This window comes from Callorhinchus milii, unplaced genomic scaffold (assembly GCF_018977255.1).
Source record: "Callorhinchus milii isolate IMCB2004 unplaced genomic scaffold, IMCB_Cmil_1.0 Scaffold1, whole genome shotgun sequence".
NCBI classification, from domain to species: domain Eukaryota; kingdom Metazoa; phylum Chordata; class Chondrichthyes; order Chimaeriformes; family Callorhinchidae; genus Callorhinchus; species Callorhinchus milii.
Window position 1 is genome coordinate 57,858,761 of NW_024704742.1, and position 20,680 is coordinate 57,879,440.

At 38.7% G+C, this 20,680-nt stretch overlaps 1 protein-coding gene and 1 long non-coding RNA gene across 5 annotated transcripts in view; both read right to left on the bottom strand.

Annotated features, from left to right (window-relative positions):
* LOC103187397 (solute carrier family 22 member 5) overlaps positions 1-20,680 on the bottom strand; it is a 63,919-nt gene that overhangs the window by 7,400 nt on the left and 35,839 nt on the right. For 3 of the 4 annotated variants that reach the window (XM_007906870.2, XM_042342537.1, XM_042342531.1), the window contains exons 8-9: positions 17,604-17,818; positions 13,054-13,236 (exon numbers count right to left, since the gene is read on the bottom strand). In XM_007906870.2, the coding sequence (XP_007905061.1) occupies positions 13,054-13,236; positions 17,604-17,818 (398 nt within the window). Of the gene's footprint in view, positions 1-12,480; positions 12,567-13,053; positions 13,237-17,603; positions 17,819-20,680 lie in introns of those variants that run through there. The other variant, XM_007906871.2, reaches the window with a different exon arrangement.
* On the bottom strand, positions 4,813-10,013 carry LOC121850504. The gene is made up of 3 exons (XR_006085626.1): positions 8,976-10,013; positions 7,918-8,264; positions 4,813-4,918 (listed from the first exon to the last, which is right to left on the bottom strand). It is a non-coding gene; the product is annotated as an uncharacterized LOC121850504 (long non-coding RNA).

Consider the following 20,680-nt stretch of genomic DNA (forward strand, 5'->3'; position numbering starts at 1 on the left):
ATTAATATTATTTTGGCATTATAATATTTAGTTATTAGGTATTACAAAGGTATTGTTTAATCTTCAACTGCAAATTGATTTTAGGATTAATTGAGGTAATATATGCAAATATTCTAATAGTCATAATTTAAATTGATTAATTAAAGGATTATAAATGCATATTAATCTACAAGTTATAATAGTACAAACAAAGGCTATTGTTGAGCCCATCAAATTAACATTGTCATTAAATCACGGTACAAATGTTTCAATAATATTGAAATTATCCCACCTTATCTCCCCTCCCACCCTGCATTCCCACAACAAAAGCTTCCATTAATATATAATTTTGAAAAAGCACACAGAAGAAAAGCAGCTCTGCTCAGGATCAGTCCAGAACCCTTTGCTCTGCAATGCTTCCTGAATTTAGGAAGATTCAACGTTAGGATTTATTTTCCCTTTTCTCAACCGTAAATTTCCACATCCCATTCCTTCAATCCTAGGATCTTCTCCATCCCTCACTGAATATAATGGAATATTTTCACCTTATTTATAACATCAGAATTCTCCATATTCATTTTTTGAGTCCTGCATTGACCTAGTGGGAATGCAGCTTTCTCCCAGTATACTAGTATTCTACAAAAAAAATTCTATTAATACTGAATGAATAAATCTACGTGAACCCTTTGGAGCTCTAAATTCTAACAGAGAAGTGTCTGAAATTCAGGAACCAGAGAAGGGTAAGAGGATGCTTTTCAATTGGTGAGATGTAGTCAGTGGTGATCTGTCCTAGTGCCTCTCTTATGTACCATTTCAGACATATATTTTAGATACATTTATTATGCCCAAGTCTTCTTGCACAGGGAATCACTTTAGCATAGGGAATCTATCTAAATTTACTGATTGATAATACCAAATTAAAGGGTGTGGGAAATTGTGAAGTGGAAAGCAGAAGAATATAGATGACATATTCAGAGTGAGTAGATAAGTAGGAAATAGAATTTATTTCAGAAATATGAAGTAGTACATCTTGTAAAGAAAAGAAAGGAAAGGAAATATAACCTTAATGGGAACAACCTGAATGGAGTGGAATACTAAAGAGGCCTAGGAGTGTAGATATGCAAGGGACTCTATGGTTAAAAAAAAATTATTTATAACAGGAACCGTTGAATAAGAGACTGAACGGGAAATAGCAAACACATTAAACAACTACTTCCTGGAGATTTTTTTTTATCATGAAGCGCATCCCTAAAATTGAGCAGACATTGTGTGAGCTCCAGGACTTTGACAGGAGGTTCTATGCTGAGGTTATAGATCAGCTCAAGGGACTGAAAACCAACATATCCCTGGGAATGGATGGGGCCAGGCAGAAGATTTGGGTAGTATTAACAGAACCTGACAACATTAGATTGACCTCAATAATTGGAGACAATGATGGAGACAATCATCAGAAAGAAACAAATATGACTTGTGTAAAAAAAAGGAATGACTGACAGACAGTATAGGTTCAGAAGGAGTAGATCTGTCTCACCAAATACATAGACCTTTTTAAGCAGTGACAACCCAAAATGACTGTGAGAAGCCATATGATGTAGTGTATCTGGACTTTGAAAAGCATTTGACAAAGTACTACAGAAAAGATTCTTTTATGAATTGAGATCTCTGGGATTCAAGGAAAAGACATAGATTATAGATATTAGGGGAGCTAGATCAAATGGGAAGAAGTATGAAGTGTGTGTCTCATGGGTCTGTACTGGGGCCCACCCTGGTTCTTGACCTGGATTCAGAGTGACAGTGTAAGGTAATTACATTTGCAGATCACAGGATTTTAAATGGGATTGAAAACGTGAAGCCAGAACAATAGTTTCAGATGCACCAATACAGCTGAACAAGAGGACAGAAGTTTAAAGTTGCAAAGGGCAATTTCAGAAAAAAAATATTTCCCCGGAGGGTGATTAGAAAGGGTGGTTAAGGCAAGGACATTTGCATTGAATACAAAAGAAAAAAGCCAATGTTACAAATTTACAAAGTATTAGTGAGGCTGGAGTTGGAGTATTGTGACAATTTTGAGCACTCTGTTATAGATAGGACATCAGAGATTCACTAGGATGATACCAGGGACACAGGATTATAGTTATTTAGGATTGTTTTTGTTGGAATGCAAGTTAGAATCTAATAAATGTTTTCATAATTATGAACAATTTAAATTATTATTCTAAACTCATAAAGACTATTTCTATTGATTGACGAGTCAATAACAACATGGCATAAATTGACAACTATCACCAGAAGGAAAAAGAGAAGGTTACACAGGGTTGTTAGAATACAAAATACTTTATACCAAAAAATATTGTTCAAGCTGAGTCCATAACAACATTTAATATGTAATTGAATAAATACTTGAAGAAAAATTATATTGAACAGTATGGGCCAAAAGTCAATGAATAGGATTATGCTGTTATATTTACCCTCCAGTGGAGTAACCTGCTCAGACATGATGATATGAATAGTCTCTGTCTGTGATGTAAACACTCTTTCAATCCCATTACATATTTTTAGATCTTTATTACTAATTAAAGATTTGCTTTTACAATGCTTTCATCAATTTTCTTAGGATTGATAAGTGCTCAAAACTAACCTAAAATAAAGCAAGATTGTTTTTGTCAAATGGACTCAACTTTGAATGTTATTATGGTTACTATAATAATTTCAGTTAATAATAATTCAAATTAAGTGCTTCATTCACTTCAAGATTCTCCCATTCTAACATGAAATGGGAAATGGGAATTGTAATAAGACTAAGAATATAAGCTTTTCAAACACATTAATACTACTTAAATCACTCATCAGATAATTTGCATTCATTACATTACAAATAAATATCTGATCACACTGAATCTTATAAATTTGAAGGATATGTTTGTATATTCTTATAATGTTAGTTTAATTTAAAAGATGGGGAGAATTGTTTCAGACCCTAGCATCTTCTCTAGAAGATTATTTTTTAATGACAAGCACAAATTCAAGGCAGGAATCTGAGCAAATCAGATTATGTTTGTTGTAACTGAACATGATAGTGCTTCCATGCTACAAGGATTTGCTATTCTGCAAACCTGAGTCAAAATTAATTTGATAATGACGAAGCCAAGTTTAACAGCTTTAAATCCAAAATGGAATATTCAAACTAATCCTGGTTTGCTCATTCCAAATATTTTTACTTTAATGCAGTTATAATGTTATGATGAATATTTCTAAATACTCTCCACCCCCACACCACACGCACTTTTCCTCAATGCAGCAATTAATGTTCAGGTATAGTTCCACAGGCAGCTCTCTGGTACATCATTCTTGTGGCAATTTGACATCTGCCAGTTGGACAGTGAATTTTGGGAAGCTCTTGGACTGAGGGAGACCATTACAGCCAAAACCAATCCTGTCCTCACCTGATATCCGCAGATATACATTTCTGGACAAGGTCATTGGATAATGATCAGGAGGAGGAACCCTGTCTGAATTTGTTTGCCCCTTCCTAATCTGAAAAGTGCTGAGGCCACCTGCAGCGCTCTCCTCATTGCCTGATCTTAGATTGACTAACTCAGCACTGACAGGGACGAAACTTGAGATTTTCTTCTTCTGGGTGGCTCATTAGGATGCCACATGTACAATGGGAGTTGTTATTGCTCCTTGAGAGTTGATAACGGGCTCTTGTTAGACAAGATTCACTTTTCTGTGTTAAAGAAACAAAATACTACAGGATATTAAGTAGGTTTGGCTGCTAAAAGGCAGAACCATATTTTAATCCTACAACCATTATATTTCAATTTCAAATATTCTGTGAATTGAAGGATCCAAATACCCTCATGATTATAATAATAACAATAATAATCCTTGCTTTTGATATAGCACCTTAGCACGTTATTGAGATGTCTCAAAGCAATTCACAGAATATACTATAAAGCGGATTGATTGTGTATTTTGTGGCCGAAATGACCCTGTGAATAATAATTATATAACATTGCTTGACAAAGTACAATACAATACAAAATAACACTTCAGGAGAACTTCTCAAGGCACTGAACAGTCAGGGATTACGACCCGAGCTGATGGGGTGGGGGGGGCTACCAACAGTGTTGGGATCACAGAGGGTGGAGGGCAGAGAGGGTAGGAGGGTGGCCGAAGGCACAGTCAAAGAGGAGGGTCTTGAGGCATCCCTTGAAGGAGACAAGGGAGGGAGCGAGGTGAAGGGAATGTAGGATGGAGTTCCAGAGGGTGGGGTTCACGGAGGCTGAAGGCCCGACCGCTGATGGTGGGATGGGCCAGGCGGGGAACATGGAGCAGGCTGGAGCCTGCTGAGCAGAGGGAGCGGACAGGTTGACAAGGAGTTAGTAGGTTGGAGAGGTAGGAGAGGGCAAGGCCTTAGAGGGCCTTGAAGGTGAGGAGGAGAATTTTTAACTTGATTGTCTGAGGAAAGTGGAGCCAGTGGAGCCGGGCAAGGGTGGGTATCATGGGATCACAGAGCCTGGTGCGGGAGAGGGCATGAGCTGCATTGTTCTGGATGATCTACAGCTTGTGGAGGGAAGCACTACTCTAAAGTAGTATTTAGAATATATAAAATATGAACTAACTGAGATTAGCACATTTCTGTCACCTCTGAGATCTTGGCTCAAATCCAGCCCAGATTGAAGAGACAAACATTTGTTCTCTGGTGGCTATGAGGGTCCTACACACAAAATATGAGGCAATCTCAACCCAGTTCCCTGTGGATTTGAGTTTACAGCAAAAGACTACCTAAATTCAGCTAAAAGAGAAGTACCATAAGGATGGAAAGTGGTTGTTGAGAACATTGCTTGCCAATGCTGGGATACCACTGCAGGCTGTTGGAATTTCTCCTCATCCACAGCCTAGAGAATAGGCCATTCTTGTCATGGTAGATGACCCTCTGAATAACAAGGTTAGAAATTATGCAGTAATGTACACCACAAAGGATTTACAAACCTTGATATGATCATATTGCAAAGCATTGCATGACTGGCTAAAGTTGAAAAAACACCACCAAGAAATTGCATTTATGTAGCACATTTTAGGTAAAATAATGTCCCAGGATATTTTGGAAAATGTAATGGTGGACAATTGAGCAGTAAAATATGAGTTTTAAAAATGTTGATCAAAGGGATGGATTTATATGTATTTATATGTATTTATGAATGCTTTTGAATGTAGGGAGTGAGAAAGCAAGTTAAAGTGGTTTTGGAAAAGAGTTTGAAAGTATAGGGGCATTCTGGAAAAGGCTTGGACACCAATGGTGGAGTGAAGAAAGATGGGAGTGACCAATAGACCATTCTCAGAACAGTGGAGGTTATGGGCTGGAATCTAGTGCTGGAAAGACTGGTAGGACAATATCATGGTGTTATCGGGAGACAATGACATTTGGCAACGATTAGGGTAATACATCTACAGAGATTTGTGCAGGAGAGATCGTGGGCTGCAAAGTTCTGGATCCATTGAAGCTTCTGAACAAAGGATCCAGGGAGGCTGGTGAAAGATATATCCTAAAGATACATGATGAAGGCTTGAGTAGGGTTTCAGCAGCAGAGGATGTAAAGTAGGGACATGTGCAAGCATTGTACAAGAACGTAGTCTTGGTAATGAACTGGGTATGGGATTTGCAACTTAAATGAATGTGGAAGACTCATGATTTCTGGAATTTACAGTAACACTGATGATTACTTATTAGATATCACACATCACCATATTGAAGAAATAATACAACTTACTCCTATAGAGCATTTTTTTACAGATTAAATGTCTCATGGCACTTCTCAAAGATGGGAAAATGGGGGAAGGAAGGTCAGAGGGAGATGATCTGAGGTGCACCCAAAGAGGTGGGTTTTAATAAGGTTTTGAAAGCAAAGAGGTAGGATGAAAGGTGCAGAAATTTAGGGAAAGAGTTTCAGAGAGGGGAAACAAGGAGGCTGTAACCTCATCCATGGTGGGATGCTGGGGGTGGAGGATATGAAGCAGGTGGCAGAGCAGAAGGAATGGGCTAGACAGTAGGGAGCCAGTACAACCCAGTTAAAATAGGATGATGGGCTCACTGAGGCTGGTAAAGGAAAGGATATGGACTGCAGAGTTTTGAATAATTTGTAACTTGTGGAGGGTTGAACTGGGAAGTTGAGCAAGGAGTTAATTGGAGAAATCAAGGCTGAAGGTGACTAAGTCCTGAATAAGGAATCAACAGTGCTTGGGATGAGGTAGGGATGGAGGCAAATGATTTTTAAGATATGGAGGTAAAGAAACTTGGTCAAGGACTGAGTGAAAAGCTTAAAGGTTGAGAATGTTCAATGGCTCCATAAGCTTGAGTGAGCAGCGGGAGAAGGTGAGCTAGAGATAAGAATGCTCATGTAAGAGCATTCTTACCTTTAGCTCTACATCCATCTCAACTTATATGGTTTTATGGACAGTTGAAAGAAATAGAACCTCATCCAGGGCTTGGTGTTTGACAGACTGGCTGTCAGGACACCAGTGGTCCTGCAGTCAAGATTGAAAACAGAGAGATAGAGTTTGGTATTGTCCCCATAAATGCATGCAGATTATGTCACCAAGGAGAGCATATAAATGAGGAAGAGAACCAAGAATAGAGCCCTGAGGAACATCACAAGTGACAGTGTAGGGCTGTGAAAGGCAAGAGGAAAAGCCATCAAAAGATATAACATGAAATCAATAAAACAGACATAATTAGAACTAGAAAAGTATGGTGTTCTGGAGGTTGACCTGGGAGGAAAGATGATGGAGAAAGATGGAGTCATCAAAAATATTGAAGGCTACAAAAAAATCAAGGACAAGGAGCATGGACACAAACTGAGAGGATGTCATTGTTGACATTGACTGGGCTGCCTCAATACTATGAATAGGATGGAAACCAGATTGATTGGAGTGATACAGATAATAGTGGGAAAGGGTGGCAGTATAGCTGGGAGGCAACACCTTCCGATGACTTGGAGAAGAAAGGCAGTGTAGGGATGAGGAAATATTTAGAGTTTCGAAGGGGCCAAGCAAGGTTTTTTGAGAGGAGTAGGGGTGATGATTGGAGTTTTAAAGGAGGGCACTATGTTAAAGGATAGGAAATGGTAGATGACATCAGCAAGCAAGGAGACAAGAGTGGGTAGTTTGGAGATGAGGAGTTCAGTGGGAATGAGGTCAAGGAAGAAGGTGATAGGTTTCATTGCAAAAGATAGAAAGAGATGAGAGGCAAGCAGGGACAAAGTTGTGAAGGGTAGGGGTTATGGTAAGGGAGGAAGAGAGGTGTGGAAGAAGGTGAGATGAAGAATGGGGAGACACCTGAGCATATTTTTTGATTATAATATTGTAACAATCTTTTTTTCATATTATAGTACAGTACTTAGGAAGTCGACAAATCTCAAAGCGCTTCACAAATAATTGCGTTCATTTGTATTAACTGTGTGCTTGTATGCTAGCAGTGCAGCACAGCAAGGTTCCACAAGTACGCATAAAGTGATAGACCAACTTAATTTGGAGGATTGTTCTCCAGGAACCGGGAGAAACTCCCGTATCTTTTTGTATAATGCCATGGGATCATTAGTGTCCACCTGAACAGACAGACAGGACCTCAATTTTGTGTCTTATCCAAAGGTTGGCACCTTTGACAATGCAATGCTGGAATGTCAGCCTGGACTGTGAGCTGAAAGTCCCAATATAGGGCTTGAATCCACAACCTCTGACTGAGAGGTGAGAGTGCTACTAATTCAGCCAGGCTAACACCAACAGAGGCCGTTTTGATTGGTGTACACTGTTGGTTTGACTGACAGTACCACACCACTTCAAAGGTACATTTCACCACATTCTGGGCTCCAGGAAATGCAACAAAATATTTTCTATGTGGCGAACTGTTACTTTCCATTTTTAGAAATAAGAATTAACCTGCCAACCCTTCTCCTGAATGCAGATGGACATGATGCCTTGGCCAATTCCATTGTAATCTCCTGAAGGTGCCTGGAAAGATACTGGAACAAAAAGATTAATGGCTGCTGTAATTTCTACAGCCTCAAGCAGAATAGTTTGACCTACTGAGACATTCTCCAAATATGAAGGTACCATTTGCCACCTCTCTTTGATTACATCCTTCGTTGGTTGAAACCTCCTTCTGAACACCCACTCCGTTATTGCCAAAATATTTATTGTTGATTCATATACCTTTAACATGAATATAGCTTTCGCCCTAATCTTCTCCTTCTGTCTGATCACATTTTCTGCTTTTCCTGGTCCCCCTTTGAGAGAATAATGGCTGCAGTTATAGCAAGGAAAGTTATAGCAAGGGCTAACTCATGAAAAAAAAAGTTTGATAAACTGCTGTGAATAAAACCTACTACAATAAACGCTGGTGGCATTAAAGCTCTCAAATAGCCTCATATGGCAGACTAATTAAATATAATAATGCAATATAAATTTACACTTATACAGCGTTTTTCACATTGGGAGAATGTTCCAAGATACTTGCCAGTCCTTCCTCAGCACCCAAGCTCGGGGTGCTGAGGAAGGAATGTAATGGAATCCTTCCCCCCCAAATCTGATAAATTGATATCTTTAGTTCAGCAATGGTAATAATTTGCGTCTGCATTAAACCACATGCAAATCTCAAAAATACTGGTAATATAAATATATAATATTTTTGTTTGCTTGAACCTCTTGAATTTTGAATTATTTCTGTATTGTTTCCCCTTCTTAATATTTTTTTTCTCTGGATTTAAATATGTTCAGGCCTCACATTTGCATTATTGAGAAGAAGGCCACAATGAAAAGATTTTCATAATATCCCTAAACATGTATTCCAAGACCTTCGGCAGGTTTTAACTGGAGTAAACATTAACAGTGGGGAATAGATATGTATATCTGTCTTCTGCCATTGAAGGATATTAGAGCACTGCCCCCACTTCCCCCCCCACCACCCCCTCCCATCCTACCTCAGGTAGAATTGGTACCTTCAGCTAATTCTCTCCTTTGACATATAGCAGTATTGCTTCTTGTATCTGGTCCTCACAGATAGTTTTAGCAGCTGCAGGATTAGAGAAGAGCATGCCACTGGATCTGACTGAGTCCCAGCGAGCCATTTAGCCCTGGACAAGAGGGATGGAATCATAGAATGTTACAGCAGAGAAACAAACCATTCAGTCCACCAAATCTCTTTTTCCCCCCATGAAACATCTAAGGCCATCTATCCTGTTTTCTACTATATATCTTAGTCATCTTTTTCAAGCATCTATGTATTTTCTTCTCGAAATTAGTTGATAGATTTTGCCACCAACCATGCTATGTATATAAATGTTGTCTTATTTCCCAATTAATTATTTTGTGTTAATTTAAAATTTAAAAATCTAAAATCGCTAGTCATGAATTTGCCTACCAGTGAAAATAATCTATTGAGCCTTTATAATCTTTTGCACACCAAGGTCTCTGCTCCACTACCAATTTAAAATCTCATTGCTTAAGATGTACTTGCATTTCTTATGATTAAATTGCACTACTGTAGGTTTAAGAATGATGATGGGTTTCTGCAGGTGTCAGACACCTGACTGAGCCCCCAAAACTCTTCACATTTTTCAAAATTGAACTATATCTGCCACGTACTTGCCCATCCTACTAGCATTCTGTCTTTCTGCAGTCTTTACATTCCTCATCACAATTTTTCCATTCCCTTCAATTTTGTCCATCAACAAATTTCAATATTGTTCCCTTAAGTCCTAAATCCAGATAATTTATGTATACATAAGAAAGAACCCTGTTGAACACCACTCACTACAACATCCAAGGCCAAGAAACTTCCTTTTACCACTACTCTTTGCTTTCTGCTCTACACACCTGTCTCTAACCATGTGGTCATATTTTCCTTAATCCATGTGCCATAACAGTACTTTATCAATTATGTATTGAAAATCTGTATCAACCACAAACCTTGGTTTGCAGAGGGATAAGCAGCTGCTGCTAAAGTTCCGCACCTCCAACTGGTGGAACCATCGCTCAATGGGAAGAGATTTGTGTACGAGCTGTGGGCAGGAATTGATGCAGTGCTTTCTCACTTATTATGCTGAACTATGTTGTCCACCAGGAAGCTCACAGGGAGTTCCTGATACCTGTGATCCATCTAGTGAGGGCTCAAACCTATGTTTGTTAGTTGTCAAATGGCCAAAGACTATCCTCCTTGGGAGGAGAGTTGGTGGGGTTGGTGGGGGGGTGTGGTGGGTGGGGGGTGGAAATGGGGTCTGCTTGTACCTAAACTGTCTCTAATGTGATATGTTTGGCAATGGAATGTCAGAATCAAGCCCACGTTCTGTGGCGGTTTTGGTAGTGCAATTCCTGAGCCAGGCAGCTCCGCAGTATTCCAGGACACTGCTGATGACAGCATAGCATGATACTTGCTCATCGGCAGGATTTGAAAGGGCAGACAGTCACTGGGGCAGCGAGTCATCCCACTCAGGTCCCGAAAATCCTACAAGACAAAGCTCTCATGGATAGGATGGTCCTAGCTGGACAAGCAGTAGGAAAGCTTACCGGGCAGTGCTCTCAAAAGTAAGCTATGGCATTTTAGCTGGATAGACTGCACAAGGAGTCTTAACGCACACTTTCGGGTCCCCACGCCTTGGTTCTTGCCAACCTGTGCCTGAAATAGATAAGCAGGGTTTGTGCCTCCAGGGGGAGAGTGCACAATCCTTTCCAATAAACATCTCTGAAATTTTCATGTTAGGTGGAACATATAGAAATCTTAGGTTGCTTTGGATACTCTCTTAAACATGGTGATGGGTTTCTGCATGTGTCAGACACCTGGCTGACCAAAAACAATCAAACACATTGACTGAATTTTCTATTCTCTCTTTTATTTTTCAAATAATTCTATAAGATTTGTCTAGCACAACCTACCTTTCAGAATTTTTTGCTGATTTGCTTTAAGTAATTCATGTTTTTCCAAGTGCTTAGTCATGTAATTCCCTATTCTCTCTATTATTTTACAAACATCTGACTAACTGACCTATAACATCCTGTATTTTTAAAGCAAGTCAGTCAGACCTAGCAAAGAGGGCGATAAGATCACAGACTAAGTTTAACCAAAGAAACAGGGAGCACAGCCCATTCTAAAGCTCCTGGAAAGAGTGTAATGAGACTAAAAGATCCAGAATAGAAACAATAAGGGAGGGAGGGGAGGGTGGGAGGGGGATAGAGAAAGATAACATGCACAGGTATAGACCCTGAGAGAGAGTGAGAGGAATTTAGGAAACAGAGAGAAAGAGAGATGGTCAGTTCCCTTGACTACAATTTGGTCGACAACAACGATACGACCATTTGTGGGTTAGGACATTATCTTGGAAAGTAATGTGCATAGTGTACAATACAATTGAAAATATACATTTGTTCTGCCCCTTTCACTTTAAATATGGCTATTGCTATAATAATAATAATAATAATAATAAAAAGAATCCTTGCATTTGATATAGTGCCTTATCACGTTGTGGAGACGTCTCAAAGGGCTTCATCGAATATACTGTAAAGTGTAGTGACTGTGTGTTTTGTGGGCGATCAAAATTCAGTTCTACTGGATTGAACCTGGGATTCTTGGATGACACCAGACTAAATCCACCACAATATTACAAATTATTGCTCCTCACTGAAATATGCGGGGTGTATAATCAGGAGTCAGTTTACAGCACAATCCCATATACAGCAACATATTCAGTATCCCTCTGTACACCCCCGCCCAAACCCCACAATTCAACAATAATAAATTGCACTTCAGTACTAAATATAGAATATATACCAAGTGTTAAATTGTAATACGTAATGGACAAATCTGCAATACATGCTAAAATAACTGCTATTTTATGATAAATCATAATGCTGCAGTAAGGCTTAAACATTCATTTTATAATGGACACAATGAATTAAAGTAATTGAAATATAACCGCCAGTGATACAGGTTTATGATTTAAAATCTAAGTGCTAATGATAATACAGATATTAAGGATAATAAAAGCATTGACTTTTGCTATAAAATACAGCAAAAGTCAGACCATATTAATTTAACTGGATCATAAAATTGGCTTGATTGGGACCCAATAGTGCCAAGTGTTGAACACTATCTTATTCCCATCTGCGAAAATACTACAATATAATGCACAAAATCCAATTTTCTGCTTGTAAAACTGCTAACATTTCAGGTAAACAACACCCACCATTTTCTCCCAAAGTACATCTATCACCTTCCAACTCGGAACAATTCTATCAGAATTGCCAAAACAGCAGGAAAGAAGCCACAGGTTCCAGGATGTGATGGGCAATTTTAGGACACCTGCAAATATCTCTTTGCAGAGGGTAACCACCACCGGAACAAAATATCAGGAAGGGTGGTTGAGGCTGGAACATTGGGTTCATTTGAGCAGAAGCTTGATGCAATAATGGGAAAATAATAGGGTGGATATTCTGGAAGGACAAATGGGCCAAAATGCCTTCTTCATCCGAACTGCTCTTGTGAAAAGACAACACTTTTTATTCATGAGAGGCATGAATGGATAGAAACTTGAACACTGAAAACAGAGACATTGTAATAACATGATAATACTATGAGGATCATTCATAAATGTACACGACAGTAACATAATTCCTGTCTCAGTATTTTAACATTAAGGAACAATATAATCTATACAAAAGGGTGCAGATTAAATTATAAAACAATCAATCATCTCATGCTAACAAAATTGAAAGTCAATTGGCTGCTAATGACATAATTTATCATTCATAAAATAAAACTTGTTTTTAAATTACTAGTGAAAGTATAGAAAATAAATCTGATTCAGAATTCAGCTTCTTATCCAAATCAAATAGAACAAATATCCAAAATAAATAGATTTATATGAGATAAATTGTAAATTAAAACATACTAGGCAATTTACCATTATTAGCATCTCTTCTTCGTTTACACTCTACCTATCCACATTGTTAGAAGTTTCTTAATAGAAGTGATTACTGGAAGCAGAATAAAACAGTCAAATAAAGTGTCAAAATCTCACTTACCAAGATAAACAAGATATGGGGAGATAATGGTGGCACCCCGGGATGCCATAGAGCATGCCCCAAGCCCCATGTTTCTCACCAAGGTTGGATATAGCTCAGCAGTAAAAATGTAGATTATAGCGTAGCTTATTGCAATGCCAGATTTACCAATCATCACCAAGATCAAAGTCAGAATATGAAGACCTGTGAAATCAAAATGAAATAAATTATCTGCAATTTGCAATATCTGCCACTGTATTGGAAACATTTTATAAAATTACAAGAGTGATTCAGAAGAAAAACGTATAAAAACAATAGTTTACTTGCCATTTCACTAAATGTAGACACTATAGCAATAAATGCAGATTTATAGCTTTGTCTTTGCTCTGACAACTATACTGGACTGAAATTCCCTCTCTTTAATTATGATGTTCATTAGGAAGAACTTGGATACAAATTGAACAAATCATCACTTTCCAGTCTCATAGTATTATTAAGATACTAAAGGTATTCGATAGTTCAGAAAAGGACAGAAAATGCCCTCAATGGTTAATGTACCATTTAAAACATTTTTGTTTGCTTACCCTTTTGAACAGCTACAGATTTTCATGATAGCATTCATTTAGAGATATCTACCTGTGCATAGGTGGATTCCAAGTGCAAGTATAAACGTGTGTTCACAAACTTGGACTCCAGATTAAACTTTTCCGCAGCTGTTGCCAAAAGACTCAGAATTTCCTCATCAGTTATCTGATGAACATCTGTCTTCAGCATAGTGGGAGGGACTTTACAGGACAGTTTGTGACATTCTTACCAACCTTGAAGTTCTCAAGTTCAGGTCCAATGCTGTGTACCAGGCTTACTCAGCACCAACTGCTTAATCCAGGCCCTTATGCGAGGGGCCTTGGCAAATAGATGTGCCTGCTGTGAAGCTGACTCTGCCCCTAGGAAGCTTAGCGACAAGTCATTATAGGCGAGCCCTCTCTGCCACAAGATGTGATTACTGTCAAATACATTATTAGGCAAATAGACTCCTGCATTGGGACAAGGAAAGTGAAGTAAAAATCTATAAGCAATTTAGGAAGCAGGAATAATAAGGCAAGACTGTTAAGCGACTTTAATTATTTGACAAATGAGTGTGGGTGAGATGGGGAAGGTAATTTTAGAGTATAAAACAAAATGTTGAGATGCCCACTCGAAAATATATATTGTTTCATTTTGTCCTGGGCAATGAGCTAGGGTTGGTGAGCAACTTAAAGGTAGGAGAATATTTCCGAATCAATGACTATCAAGTTCACTGTCAAAATGACTAGAATAAAGGAGGAATTTAGCATTAAGGTAATGAATTGGAAAAGAGCAACTTTGTGTGAATTAAATAAAGAATTGCTACACCTAGATAGGATAGAACAAATACCATATAAATGGTAGGTTGTCGAGAAATATTTAAGTGAGAAATATTTAAAAACATTTGCATAAGATACAGGCAAAATATTTCCATGGATAATCAAGGAAATTGAGACAAAAATGAGATCAACAGTCATCTGACAGATAAAGGGCAAGTACAAAAAGGAACAGTGAAGTAAATGTTGTGGAGGTGGGGGAAGGCAGAGCGGGTCATGGTGCAGATGTGGGGTAGAAAAGATAGTTGGGAGTTAAGCAAAATGCCAGGGTTCCAGACTGGCTTAGCAAGGTTGAGGGTGCAACCATGGATGGGGATGCTCTCAGCATCTGAGGTGAGGAGGTGCAAAGTCTGGTGAGTCTCACACCATTTCCAGGAAGCTACTTGGGATCATAATAGAGAATGTTGTTGTGAAACATTTAGAAAAGATAGAATTGATAAGGGATTCCCAGCATAGTTTTGTGAAAAGAAAATCATGCCTGACTAATTGACTGAATTCTTCAACAAGATAACAAAAATGTGGATAAGGTCATACATGGTTTTTTATTTAGATAAAGTATTGAAATAACAGATTATGGTCAAAATTAAGCCACAGGTTCACAAGGATGATAATGGAGATAAAAGGATACAGCAAGAAGGACAGGTTTAAGAGGTTAGAGGGATTCTTCCTGCTGGTAGAGAAAAGGTTGAGGATTGATATGATAGAGGTGTTTAAAGTAATGAAAAAGGTTTGAAAGAAGCCATTGTGAAATACTCTTTACGCTGGAGATTTAGGGACAAATGGGCATTTGTTCAAGATTGTGATTCGGGGAATAGAAGAAGACTTTCAGAAATGAATTATCCCCCAGGGGTTTGTCAGGGTAACAGAATGATTTGTCACGACTGGTTGATCGAGCAGAGTTGGATAAAGCATTTAAAAAAGGAATTAGACAAGAACGTCAACAGAAATAGAATTATAGGATACAGGGAAAGAGCTGGGAATTGGGATTAGGATGGACGCCTCATTTGAAGAGCAAACACTGACACAAAATAATATGCTGATTAGCTTCTGACTGTTGTACTTTTGTATGGTAAGATAATTGCAGCAGCCATTTTTGCACCAGCAAAGTCCCACACACAGTGGTAAGGTGGAATGATTAATTGATCTGGAGCATTGTTTACAAGGACACTGGAAAACATTTTGAATAGTCTCATGGAATCTTTAACATGCACATGAGACATAGAGACAGGGCTTTGGTTTTAATACCTCAATACCTCAAGAAGTGTTATACATAAGTCAAACTGATACATTCCTTATAAGGCAGTGGAAATAGGTAATAGTTCAAAATCTTTAAATTTGACTTGTAGCTTCGCAAGGTTCATTTTTATCATTTTTGCCTTATCTGATATTCTTATGGTAAAATGTGACATTAACTGCATGAAGGTTTCTCTTTGAAAACTGATTGTCACTTTGATTTATAGTAATCCATCAGAATCAATGAATTTCTTAGCTGATCAGCATGTACTACAGAGTAATATTCAATTGATAAGTCATCAATTAGTGTAACTAAAGTATCAAGCTAGACCTTGTCTCCTGATTTCTAACATCCCTTTTACATCTTGTAAACAATATATACTGTAAAAACAAAACTACCTGCTTAAATTAATGGGTCAGAATAATTCTGGTTTGTTGAGGTGCGTTTTGGGGGTCATTTTCATTTATCGTTGTTATCATTTGACTCATTTCAAAAGCATATCTAATAATAATCCTCATATTTGATATAACACCTTTCAACTTGGGAGGACTTCTCAAAGAACTTTATATCTGGATCAGATCATTGAAATGCATAATTATTGTAGCTTCAGCACCTTGGGACATCATCCCAACGTGAAAGGCACTATGCAAATGTTATTTTGTTGTTGTTATTCTGTTCCAGCTGAAGTTATCACAATAATACTACCCCACAGAGAAAATGATAGTTATATTTTGTAATACACTGGATGCTATTACATCTGATTGATTCATGTGCATGGAGGATAAGATCTGATACACTTATTTTATTTCCATGGTTCTGATATATTCATAAAATTCCCCAATCTATCTCTGGAATATCTATGTGAGATGGAATGCATGGAATTTTCACTTTGGTTTGGACACACTTAAGCATGGTCATGTGTTTCCACATGTGTCAGACATCCGGCTGACCAAAATAATACATAGAATGTGGTTGAATTATGATTAGTTGAAGAATTGATACAGGTCCGCTGAGACAGTAACAAACAATTGTTAATTGATAATTATCACCAGAGAAAAAGCAGGGTGAAGAAGATGTATCTTTTTCATAGAGGCTTGTTAGAATGTGATATTCCTTGCCATGAATAACTGTTCAATTTAAATAATAATCCTTGCATTTGATATAGCATTGCTGAGACGTCCCAAAGCATATACTGTAAAGTGGACTAACTGTATATTTTGTGGGAGAAATGTGGCAGCCAATTGCACACAGCAGTGTCCCACAAACAGTCATGGATTGAGTGACCAAATTCTTTGTATTATTATCTTTTGAAGGAATTATTACCCCCGAAAGTGATTTTCCAACAACCAGGTTCCTATTTGCTACTAGGCAAATAGAGACGAAAGACTAAGGAAACTTGCCTAAGGTTTTGCCATGCCCAGGAATCGAACCCAGGTCCTCTCACTTCTGAGATCAATACTCTAACGAATGTGCTACAGGACTCCACAGGTATTTAAAATAACAGTATTTAAAATTAGAAGAAAAATATATTAAAAGGTAGATCTAAAGAGTTGGGGGCTGGGGTTAGAGCAGATAGATCAAGTCAGGAAGCTATCACAAACATGATAGGTTAAATAATACCAAACATTCTTTGATATCAAAATGTTCATGCAGCTCTAATATATCTATTATTAATCTTTGCTTGCTCCTTGGACCAGAGATTTTTTTAAGAAAATGTGAAAAGAAAATTAAAAGTATTATCAGGAGGTAAATGGAAACAACAACTTGCATTTAAAAGATAGCATCCGGGAACACTGCAGAGTGATGGGGTTGGACACCGAGTAACGGAGAAGGGGGAGGGGGAGGAGCACGGTCATCGTGGTTAGTCTTAACGTGAGATTTAAAAGTGAGTCTTTGTATTAGAAAAACAGAATAACTTGTTTAATTTAATCTCTTACTTGTTGGGACAAATCGAACCAGGAGTAAAATACTGCCACCAAGCAGCAGCATAGAAGCTGTGGAGATTCGTCGAGGTGCATGAAGCATCAACCTCCATGAAATGATATATGCTACCATATCAGTAACTGCAGAGATGAAACAGTTGATGTAAGGGTTTCCATACATGTTGGAAGTACTGAGCGTTAAACCATAATAACTGATAGCAGTAATCACCCTGTAAGAAAACAAAAAAGAAATACATTATTCTTAATGTAATACTGAATAACATTTATTATCAACTACATAGAGATAACAGTTAGAGAAAACAAATTATTCCTAACTAACTCCAGTTTTGAAGGTATCGCATATGGCTTTCAAATCATATGAATATATTAACACAAGTGAAGATGGCTAATGAAAAAGTGAAGAAAAAGAATCCTTACAATTGATATAACACCTTTTCACATCATTGAGATGTCTCAAAGCACTTCACAGCGTATATTGTAAGTGAATTGACTGTATATTTTGTGGGCGAAATGAGGCAGCCAATTGCACACAGCAGTGCCCCACAAACAGTCATGGATTGAATGACCAATTTTTTTAAAATAGTTTTTTGAAGGGATTATTACCCCCGAAAGTGATCTGCCAATCGACTAACAACTGGGATCCTATTTACTGCTAGGTAAAACGACGTGTGGATTAAGGAAACATGCCTAAGATTTCACTCCGCAAAACTAAGTAGATATTAATTTACGGATTGCTTATGCATGCTTCCATCTTGATGACATTACACTATTCGCAAGACTTACTGGTAATGATGTGATCTAATGAGTATGTCAATATTGTACCATTGCCAGTTGGTACAACTGTACCAGTTAATTCTGTTACTCATGTGATGGTATCAGTAAGAACACAATTAAAACAAGTTTTCTTTACTTTCACAATTGTTTTTATTTTATTAGAAAAACCAGGAATACCTCGCTAACAGGTGTATTTGACAAGAATTCACACCCATGGATGAATGCTGACATTTGCTGTTAGTTCATTATCATCTGATGTTGGTAAATGTTAGCAAAACTGGATCACAGCAGACCAGTGATGATCACCATTTAGCCCCATTTAATATGAGGCACTGATAAGTTCTCAATGCTTGTAAAGCTAAGACCACTATTAGGATGTAAGCTCATAGGATCCGAATCTGTATCAGATGAATCCCATTCTGCCAACAACATGTTTATCCTTTCAAATCCCATTGATCGCATGGCACTATTCAAAAAAGAGAGGTTCTCCTGGTATTCTGATTAACCATCTCCCAGACATAGGAATGTAGCAACAGGAGCAGGCCACTCAGCCCCTTGAGTCCGTTCCATCATTCTATAAGATCATGGCTGATCTGTTCCTCAACTTTAATTACCCGCTCTTGCCCCATATCTCTTGATACCCTTATCAAACAAACATCTATCCATCTCAGTCTTGAAAATTTTAATGAAAATAAAAAGTCATACATTTCATGATTGTTGTGGAGATCTGTGAGCAAACTGGCTGCCATGTTTGCCTACAAACATGCAATAATTACCGAAAATCTTGATGAGAGTTTTGAGACTTTTCAATGATGCGTTACGGTACTATACTAAATACAAGAATAATTACAACAACAACAACAACAAGATTCCATTTATAGAGCGCCTTTCACATTGGGAAGACGTCCCAAAGCACTGGACAGTTGGGTCAGGACCCGAGCAGGAGGGAGATGATCAGGGTGAGGGGAGGGAAGGGAGGGAGCGAGAAGGGGGGAAACGTCAGGGTGAGGGGAGGGAAGGGAGGGGCGAGGAGGGGGTAGAGAGTTGAGAGGGGAGCTGAAGGCACGGGCAGGTAGATAGGGGCATAGTAAGTCAGAGAGGTAGGAGGGAGCAAGGCCATGAATGGCCTTGTAGGTGAGGATGAGGATCTTGAATTCGATCCTCTGGAGGATGGGGAGCCAGTGGAGGCGAGCGAGGGTGGGAGTGATGTGATTACGAAGCCTGGTGCGGGACAGTACATGAGCTGCAGTTCTGGATGACCTGCAGCTTGTGGAGGGAGGTGCCGGGAAGGCCGGCGAGGAGAGAGTTGCCATAGTCCAGCCTTGAGGTAATAAAGGCGTGGACCAGAGTTTCAGCAGCCTGAGGAGTGAGATAGTGCCGTAGTCCAGCGATGTTTTGGAGGTGATGGAAGGCGGTGCCAGTTGTGGCGCGGATATGAGGTAGAAAGGACAGCTCAGGGTCGAACAGAATGCCGAGGTTCCTGACCGGCTTTGAGAGGTGGAGAGTGCAGCCTTGGATGCTGATTCTCTCAGCGCCTGAGGTGCGGAGGCGCTGACGTGAGCCAATCAGGAGGGCCTCAGTTTTACGCACGTTGAGCTGAAGAAAGTTGTCTCTCGTCCAGAACTCGATGTCAGACAGGCAGGCTGTCAGGACATCGGTAGTCGTGGAGTTGAGGGTAGAGGAGGACAGGTAGAGTTGGGTGTCATCCGCATACATGTGGAATTACTATCATTGATTCTGCTGGTTGCAGGTGTGAATTTTTATCATGAATCTCTTAGAATTCTGCATATCGATCTGATGACTACAAGTTCTAAATATAAGTGATCATGAAGCTACACTCGTGACAAATACATCCCAGCATCTGTTGTCCCAAACTTTAGAGTTTAGTGATCCATCTTTTGGAGAACATCCACTTTCAGCATGGTTGGAATACCTTTGCAATGCTACGATTGTTTCAAACAGCTGTCTGTAGCTTAAACATCACCAACCACCTTGCACAACAATAACGAATTGCAGTTACATAGCATCTTTCATGTCGGGAGGATGTCCTAGTCCTTGAGATTGAAGCCCAATGCTGCACACAAGGCCAACGTAACACTGACTGTTTAATTCAGGACCTCTTATAAGAAGGTTTTGTAAAGATACAAATCCACTTTGTAAAAGCTTTAAAGATTGACACAATTCTAAGCAATAACTCACAGCCACTTATTGTATTCTAAGACCGTGATCACAATTCTCCTATTTATAAGGTCACTGCAACTTGTCCGTCTGCTAATCTTTTATTTCCCTCTCCCCCT